The sequence below is a fragment of the Leucoraja erinacea genome, chromosome 3, assembly GCF_028641065.1.
Source record: "Leucoraja erinacea ecotype New England chromosome 3, Leri_hhj_1, whole genome shotgun sequence".
In the NCBI taxonomy this organism is placed as follows: Eukaryota; Metazoa; Chordata; class Chondrichthyes; order Rajiformes; family Rajidae; genus Leucoraja; species Leucoraja erinaceus.
This window is the reverse complement of record NC_073379.1, coordinates 68,460,490-68,470,401: the sequence shown is the minus strand read 5'-3', so window position 1 is coordinate 68,470,401 and position 9,912 is coordinate 68,460,490. Positions and strand designations below refer to the sequence as shown.

The 9,912-nt window shown below is 38.6% G+C and overlaps 1 protein-coding gene across 3 annotated transcripts in view; it reads right to left on the bottom strand.

Moving 5' to 3' along the window:
• Positions 1-284: 284 nt before the first annotated feature.
• ror2 (receptor tyrosine kinase-like orphan receptor 2) overlaps positions 285-9,912 on the bottom strand; it is a 249,366-nt gene continuing 239,738 nt past the window's right edge. For 2 of the 3 annotated variants that reach the window (XM_055632858.1, XM_055632861.1), the window contains 3 exons: positions 6,294-6,548; positions 4,124-4,326; positions 285-2,795 (listed from right to left, as the gene is read on the bottom strand). In XM_055632858.1, coding sequence (XP_055488833.1) covers positions 1,347-2,795; positions 4,124-4,326; positions 6,294-6,548 — 1,907 coding nt within the window. In that variant the 3' untranslated portion in view covers positions 285-1,346. The remainder of the gene's footprint in view (positions 2,796-4,123; positions 4,327-6,293; positions 6,549-9,912) is intronic. The other variant, XM_055632860.1, reaches the window with a different exon arrangement.

The window sequence follows — 9,912 nt, the reverse complement described above, 5'->3', positions numbered from 1 at the left end:
AGGAAAGATTGGATTCCATAGTATAAAGAGTTTGCAAAACATAAAAGATTGACATTTTAAGTCAAATTATAGGACTTTTAAAAGTGAATATCTATTTTTTGTATTCACAAAGAATGTTTTACTTAATGTTAAAAAGTGGAAAGCTGTAATCAATTATTGACATTACACTTGTAAGATAGATTTTGGTAGTTAAACCATCATTTATCAGTTCATACAATACAGCGAGGTGTTGTTTGCTTTGGAATATAGCTATCTTACAAGTGTAATGTCAATAATTGATTACACTTGTAAGATAGATTTTGGTAGTTAAACCATCATTTATCAGTTCATACAATACAGCGAGGTGTTGTTTGCTTTGGAATATAGCTTTTTCCTTCTTAGCGTTACTATAAAGCAGAGCAGCTCTCCTCTGCCAAATGCCACAGTAGCTAGCTACATACCAGTCCTTTTTTTTATGAAATGGTAAGATATTTCAGAATCTTATTTCATTTTTATTTTCTGCCCATGTAAATGCCTTACAATTATTTGCATGCAGCCTTTTTTACTTCAGTCAGCTGATTGTTATCAGGAGCCCGAGACATGGGTTGCGATTCACAATACTGTCAAAATATCCACATGTCTTTCCTTATCACCATTCTACTAAAATGTTCATAACAAGACAATGGAGGAACTATCATCCACATGTACAAATACATAAAACAAAAATACCTCCCCTTAGAATTGGAGATTTTTTGTTGGTAACCTTTCCCCATGTGGCATGTTTTACTTCATAAAGCATGTTTCATTGCAGTTGAAAGTCTCAGCATCTAGGATACTATTTTATAAATACAAGATATTGCTTGACAGTGTAAAGTTGCATAGCAACAGTAGAAAATCAAAACTGCCTATTCAGTCGAGATGCAAACCTTCAGAACACATCCGTTCAAGTCCGCGTTATTGCCCACCACTGCTGTTTGCACATGCTAAACTGAATGCTAAATGTTAAATTAGTGAATAGAAATTGCAAGGATTGGGGCTTTCTTACTACCAATAACAACTTTGAGGGCAGCATAAAACAAATAGATAGGCCACAGATTAATTAAACCATTGTCAATAATGAACAGAAATATTCTTGTTAAAGGAAAGTTTAAAAAAAAGATTTAACACTGCTGTTTCACATTTCTTCTTATCTTACTATTATGTTGGTAATGGGTATGGCCTAGGAAACACGAGGAACTGCAGATGTTGCAATCTTGAGCAAAACACAATGTGCCAGAGTAACTCAGTGGGTAAGGCAGCATCTGCGAAGGGAATGGAAAGGCGGCATTTCAGGCTGAGACCCTTCTTGTTTTGGCGACCAAAATGGTTCATGCTTCTGTGTCCATTTCTACATTAGCAATTTGTGGTGGGTCAGCATCGCCAAGTAATTCCGTTTCCGGCACCAACATTTCGTCTTCTTGGAGATTCTCGGGTGCAGGTACCTCATCTGCAACAGTGGACTCATTAGGCTCATCCTCTGTCCCGTTTGACTGGTCTGGGATCAGAGCAATGCGTTCTGTACCGGAAGCATTCGAGGGTGCTGTTGTGACATAGCCCGTGCTTGTAGATCCACTTCCACTGTTATGGGAACCCGTCTTTGGCACCATCTGTGGGGGCAACTGTTGAGGCATCTGCATCTGGATTTGCATTGGATAGAAATTTGGCAAATATGCGCCATAGGCTGGCATTGGCTGGTAGCCATTGACTGGAATGTACAGTTGGGGCGGTGGGACCATTGGCCGCATCTGTCCTTTTACTGGTATGAACTGAGGTGGTGGAAAATGTGCTTTTTGCTTGGGTCCCACGTATCTTGCATTGCTAACGTTACTGACTGGACTTGTGCTGAGTGAGCTAGTCTGTGTGGCATTGCTGCCCCCAGAAGCAGGAGCCGAGCTGTTATAGTTGGATAGATTCTCCCATGCTCGGAGGCGTGCATGGATGTCTTTAAATCGCGGCCGTCTTGATGGAAATTCATTCCAACACTCCAGCATCAAACTGTAAACCCAAGCAGGGCAATCATCAGGGCAGGTCAGCACGTGGCGGTTTCTTATCATTTCTATGACATCTTGATTGGAATACCCACAGTAGGGTTGCAGGCCATAGCCAAATATTTCCCATGCCACGACCCCGAAAGACCATATGTCGGAATCAACGGAGAATTTGCCATAGACGATAGCTTCAGGTGGCATCCAACGGATTGGCAGAAGTGAATTGCCCATCAGCTTGTAGTAATCTGCAGAATAAACCTCTCTGAAAATGCCCAGGTCGGATATCTTTACGTGGAGTTTATCACACACCAAGATATTGCGAGTAGCCAGATCCTTGTGTACAACATGATGGCTGTACAGATATTCCATGCCAGCTGCTATCTGAGTCACAATGTGCAGGAAGTCCGCGGGCTCCAGTGCAGACTTCACTGTCCTGTCGTCGTCGCTACTCCCAACGTCGGAGTGTGGCGATCGCATGACGAGGAATTCGTGAAGATCACTCTGGGAAGGGTAGCTGAAGATCATGCTCATGGGCTGTTCCTTGGTCACTATGCCCAGCAGACAGACGAGGTTTGGGTGCTGCAACCGAGATCGCATCAAAGCTTCGTGTTTGAACTCTTCCCGGAGTGACACCTCCATTTTATCCTTTATGGTTTTAATAGCTATAACTTGTGCTTGTTCACCCGGTCCCGTGCTGTACAGATGCCCCTTGTACACCTTCCCAAACCGATCCTCCCCAAGTTCCTCCATAAAGCGCACTGCAGATAAGCAAATATCTTTCAATTTCCCCTGAAAAGACAATCCAAAACAAATTGGTTATCTTAGGAAGGTGTATCCATGCACAATTACAATATTGTTTCTTCAACTTCAAAATGTATTTCATTTTAATATCAAACTGGTCAGAATTCCAATGTAAAATGGTGAAAGCAATATGATTATAATCTATAAGCACCATGCAGATTGTAAGTAGATCTTCAAAATAGAAACATGAAACATAGAAAAATAGGTGCAGGAGTAGGCCATTCGGCCCTTTGCGCCTGCACCGCCAATCAATATGATCATGGGTGATCAACTAAAATCAGTACCCTGTTCCCCTATCCCTATCAAAAATAACTTGATCAAATAAACATTTTGGAAAAATGCTTAAGTTCCCAAAGCGCTACAGAATGTCACATTCAATTAGAGGTTCTCATGGTCCCATTTTTTTGTGAGACAGACACTACACTAAATTTCAAGGACAGAACCATTTACTTTGCAAAGTGCACATCAAAATGGACTAACACCTTATTGATCTTAATGGTGTATTGATCAGATAAAGAAGAAAACTTCCTGGGAATCTCCCCTGGATTGAATATTGAGATTGAGTGAATGGCATCAAATTTTCACATGGAATACAAATCACCCGTGCACAATTTCCAGTCACAGCCAGAACCCTTTTCTTTCCAAGCAGATCTGGTCTACATCATCCCAGCCTCAAAAACTGATTGTTCATCAACAAGCACTAATTCCACATGCTGGTTTCACTTGGTACACAGAAGCTAGATTATCGCAGTGGCACAGAAATCTTGAGTTTAGAAGTTCTTATTGAAATATAGTTCCATACAAATTTCGCCCCCAAGTTATTTCAAAGCTGGTTGTTTCAAGACAAGTTACTATTAAATACATATGCTGCAGCTTTTCTGCATCAGTGCATATCATAGAAAGTAATGAGACAAATAATAGGGAATGTTAGCCAGGGAATCTCCAAACTCTTCTTTGAATAGTGCAATTGGATCTTTGTGTAGGAAAGAACTGCAGATGTTGGTTTAAATCGAAGTAGACACAAAATGTTGGAGTAACTCAGTGGGACAGGCAGCACCTCCAGAGATGCTGCCTGTCCCGTTGAGTTACTCCTGCATTTTGTGTCTATCTTCTAATTGGATCTTTGTGCTCATTTCCACAAATGAACCAAGTAAACAAGTTCTTGGTTTAACATTCCCACCACAGAGTGAATATCTCTGATAACCACTGCATTGGAATGTCATTGTAGATTATGTATAAACCTTTGCAGGACAGAGGACATTGCCACTGAGTTATGCTGGCATGTGATAAGAAAATACTTGTGGTGCAGAAGTTACCTGTTTGTGAGGACTAATGAGCGGCATCTCCACATCCTGGCTGGGAGATGCCATCAGTTGCCGCCTCTGTGGAGAAGGGGTTGATGCCTTGTGTTTGTTTCGGCACATGCAGATTAGGAAAAACAGCAAAGCAATGACCAATGGAATGGCAATGCTCGGAACAAGGATGTACAGAATCTCCATTTTGCTATTTTCACGTGGATCTGCAGAGATAAACATAAATGCATTCGTAAACTGGCTGGTTGTCCTTTTAGAACATTTCAATGTGATTGAAATAACTGTAAAACATGTATAGATTTATTTATAAACTTAGATTGTGAGGATTTTTTTTAAAGAAAATAGTTGCTGAAAACTCTGGAGGGGACTGAGGCAGCAAAAATCAAACCAGGACCACTGCAAGTGAACAATTATGATCCAATTCGCCCTAAACTACTAACCCTGTTGACTATTTTTCATGTTTATTAATTTTATTATTTTGGAAAACAAAATATAAATCATAAATATCAATTTTGTAAAAACAAAATCAGAATTTAATTTGGAAAATTACATATGTGATCAGTGTTTAAATCACCAGCTCAAGTAACAGTCCATAAAATATCAAACCGATTTCTAATCCCGTGGCAAAGTACGTTATGGTAAAAAAAAGTAAGTTGGTGTGAAAGTTCACTTAATATGAAACGCCAATAAGTTCATTTTCAGCCATTTTTCTTTATCGATTATTCAGCAATATTTCTTCAAACCCCCTAATCTATTGTTTTGAAGTAACATTACTCCTAATTATTTTAGTTGGTGCTGTAAAATCTATCCGGTTAGCTTGCACAGAACGTTTATGAAAACGTTAAATAATTTTGGAGTTCAACAGAAATTATCTTTGGATAATTGAGTACAGTTTAATATGACCATGAATCTATTTAAAGTATTGCTCAGTTTAACAAGAAAAAAAAATTCTTACTTTCCTAGCTTGTCTCATCGAGCCACCCTTTTCAGCTGAACATCAGTAAAATGACACAACAACTTCAAATCCTTATTGGAGACCAACATCTTCTTAAGAAAGTTTAGTCTAGTTTAGTTTAGAGAGACATCATGGAAACAGGCCCATCAGCCCACGCCGAACAGCAACCACCCATACACTAGATCTATCCAACGCACTATGGACAATTTACAGAAGCCAATTAACCTACAACCCTACACGTCCTTGGAATATGGGAGGAAACCGAAGCATCCAGAGTAAACTCACGCCTTTGCAGGGATCATGTACAAAAACAATATGGACAGCACCTTATCGTCAGGATCAAACCAGGATCTATGGTGCTGTCAGGCAGCAACTCTACCACTGCGCTACTGTGCCACCCTATGATGTCCACAATTAGTGTTCAATTGGATGCAGAATACAGCTTCAAATCTACAATTTGTCTAAGAGACTATGTCTGTCTCTTGAACATAACCTAGTCTCATTGCTAATAAGAATTGTGCTACAAGAATTTAAAAGTTGGATTTAAAAACATATTTGATCAATCCAAGTTATGGAAGGGATGAACATTAAATTTAAGCATGGTCAAAAGTCTAGAATTTCAATAACATGGATGTCTCAGAAGATTACAGTGCTGGGCATAAGAGATCCTGAGGGGTCAGAGCAATGCATGGATACGAAAGCAAGGGTGACAATATCAAAATTGAAACTATGTTTAACCAGGAGACAATAAAGGTCAAACTGCAAAATCAAAGATTAATACGTGACTTGGTTTGAATTATAGAATAGCCAGCAGGTTACAGATGGCCACATTCATAAATGTTGGATTGAGAGGCTGCTCAGACTGCTTGGAACAGTCTGTAGGTAACAAAAGGTGAACAGTACATACTGGTTTCAGCTGTAGCTAAAATACGATAAGGTCTGACACGTTTAAGATGCGGAAATAGATAATCAGTGATACCATCAATATATGGTCCTACATTCACATCATGGACATCTCCTCCGAAAATGAAGAGGTAGTAAGCTAATCCACTTCACCTCTGATCAATGATAGCTTGCCTTTTATTTAATAATTTTATGCTCAAATTATTAACAGGCGATTTCATCATCATACCGTAACATGTTTGGTGTCCCATTAACATTTGTTGTCATGGTGCAGGTTATGTATCATGAAACATGAAAAAGGCTACTAATGCTTACGGCAAGCAGGGATGTCACAGAGCTCAAGACGAGTTTCACTCTGTGTGTAGCACCATGGCCCATCCATTTGTCCACCCGGATTTCGACAGTATGCATGGCCACCTCCAAGCTCCGGATATTCCAAGCTGCTGAAGGGATGAGCATGGGGGTGTTGGGAATTCCACAACTGGCACTTGTATCCCGATTTGGTCATGCTGACTGTTCCTCTATAATCTGCTCCACTACCATTGTAGCAGTTGTGATCTGTGCGGCCAACTTAAACAAAGATCCACTTAGCATATCGGGCACACAAGACTTAATACATTGTATTTCAATGATCAGAAGTAATCAAGTTATTTCATCAGTTAAAGTTGGTTCTTCTGCTACACATCATCACTCAAATCACTTTTTAAAACATTCACACTGTGCCAATATTAATTTAATCCCCTCGAGTCAATCTAATAAAACCCACATGGCATTGTGGCTGAATTATCTCAGTGCCAAGTTTTTCAGATTGTTTGTTACATTTTACACTAATAACTCCGATAACTTATTTTTATATGGATTAAACTATAGATGAGTTATTTGCCAGTTGAGAATGTTCACTATGTACATGAAACCTTCTCACCTCATATCCTTCTTGCTTAAGTTATTATTGATTATTTTCTGCTTATCAAAGTCAGTTCACTTGGTATTTCATTAAAAAAAACTTCACCAGTTACCGTCATTAAAGCAGTGAATGTTCCAAAGATATCACTGGAATTTATAAATATATTTGCAAATTAAGCTTACTAATATTATTTTAGATCTAATATTTAGTCACATGGCATGAAAAGGTTTCCTTTAATCCAATATAAATGAATCTAATATTGATGGCTGCATCTTACCTAATAGATGGCACTTATCTTACAGACTGAGTCTTTGTATTGCTGGCTCTGTGATTCTTGTCAGTGGCTAACATCCTGATTGCTGACAATATATAGCTTTAATGGGCATCTATCCATGAGTCATGGTTTAGTTAAATAGGAGAGTAAATTGTAACCATTAGGGAGGTATACTTTTGAAAACTTATGGCTCAAAAATATTTTGATTACTGCAGCCAAAACACTACTATATTTTGTACTATGTTCGACACAATATAAATTCCAGTGTCCAAGTCCCGCTTTCACCAATATTATAATCACAAGTGCACAGGTTTACAAGTTATAGTAGAATTAGGCCATTCGGCCCATTGAGTCTACTCCGCCATTTAGTCATGGCTGATCTCTGCCTCCTAATCCCATTTTCCTGCCTTCTACCCATGACACCCGTTCTAATAAAGGATTTGTCTATCTCTGCCTTTAAAATATCCACTGACTTGGTATCCACAGCCCCCTGTGGCAATGAATTCCACAGATTAACTACCTTCGGACTAAATAAGTTCCCCCTCACCTTTCTAAAAGAGCGCCCTTTGATTCTGAGACTATGACATCTGGTCCTAGACTCTCCCACCAGTGGAAACATCCTTTCCACGTCCACTCTCTCTATACCTTTCATTATTCTGTAAGTTTCAATGTGGTCCCTCCTCAACCTTCTAAACTCCAGCAAGTACAGGCCCAGTGCCGTCAAACACTCATCATATGCTAACCCAGTCATTCCTGGAATCATTCTTGTAAACCTCCTCTGGGCCCTCTCCAGAGCCAGCACATCCATCCTCAGAAATGGGACCTAAAGTTGCTCTCAGTACTCCAAATGCGGCCTGACCAGCACCTTATAGAGCCTCAGCATTACATTTCTGTTTTTGTGTTCCAGTTCTCTTGAAAAAATGCTAGCATTTAATTTTTCTTCCTTATTACCTATTCGACTTGCAAATTAACTTTTTGGGAGCCCTGCACCAGCACTCCCAAGTCCCTTTGCACCTCCGATTTCTGGATTCTCTCTCCAATTAGAAAATAATTGATCCTGCAACATGGTCAATAAAAGGAAGACTTCTCCCAACAATATTTGACTACTTTTACAATTCACAATTATGAAATGGAGAGCATTTTATTTCTGTTAAGTCAAATCAGTAATATTCAATCTTCAATTTTGAAGCAATATTGATGTCACCACTCAAATACCTATTTCAATGTTCATAGCAGTAATCACATCTGCATTAAAACAAAATCAAGCTGTCATAGACTATCAGGCCGTCTGAAGAAAGGTTACACCGGAAATGTCACCTATCCCCTTTCTCCAGAGATGCTGCCTGACCTGCTGAGTTACTCCAGCACTTTGTGTCTATCAGGCTGTCATAATTTCCTGTCGGATCTGATCATTTTAAACCTCATTTCAACTCCGTGTCATGTTGATTGCCAATTTGCAAATGCGTTTTGCCTGGTTAAAACCTTCGTAATCTTATAAACAACAATGTTTTTTTCAGATTAATGTTTCAGAAAGGAAATAACTTCATAGGTTCCAGGAGCAGAATAAGGCCATGCAGCCCATCAAGTCCTCTCCACCATTCACAAATAAATGAACAGCAAATTCTCAGCTTTCCTATGAAATACGACGTAATTTTAAGCTATCATAAAAGCTCACGTTCTCAAAGTTAAAATCCGAGGTATGTATTAAACTCCAAGCAGGAAAATTATGTAACTTAGAAAAAATACTTTTATACTTGGATTTGATCTACCATTTGGTATATAAACTGCAAATACAATATTTAATTAATGTTTTATAAATTAACTGTAAAGTATACAGAGAATTATCATTTCTCAAGAACATCAAACTAGTTTGCTTATATCTCTGTTGTGTGTCCAGCGTTAGCCTAGACTTTGAATAATTCACCTTCAAATTCAAATCCTAAATACAGCTAATTGTGTAGTTTACGCATACTGGAAAGAATCGCTAGATTTCCCTCCCAAGTCTGTTATCTGAAAAGCAATAACAAACTTTAAAACATTGTATTTACAAGTAAACTCATTTAGCTGGCTATTAAAAGTGCAAGTAATTCTTATTCATTCATTCATATGAGAAGGGAGTTTCTGATTTAAAAATAAATCTACATGGATATGACCCTGAGGAACTTCACTCCTATGAAACAAGTCAAAACACAGAGATATTTCAATCTTGTTGTACACACCCATTTTGATTTAATATATTTAATTTATCTCTACTAAAATTATTTGGGTGTTACTTTTTTGGAAGGATGTGCTTTTTTAGTTCCATGACCTAAAATCTGCTAAAATGCAAAGTAGCATACAATTCAACGAATGCACTAATATATTTTTATATTAGCATACTAGGTACGTTGACTTATCTCCAGTTAAAACTGGTGAGCATGTAAGCACCAAAGCCTAGAGCTCAAACAGGAAGTTATTTTCAGATTAATGTCTCGGAAAGGAAATAAGTTTGTGTTGTAGGAGCAGAATAAGGCCACGCAGCCCCCATCAGGTCTACTACACAATTCAAACATGGATGATTTATCTCTCAACCCCATTTTCCTGCCTTCGCCCCATTACCCTCTACACAGTTTAAATCAGAAATCTGTCAATCTCCATCTTAAAAATATCCATTAACCGGCTCCACAACCTTCTGACAATTAATTCCACAGATTCACCACTCTCTGACTAAATACATTTCTTCTCATCTCCTTTCTAAGGGTATTTCATTCTGAGCC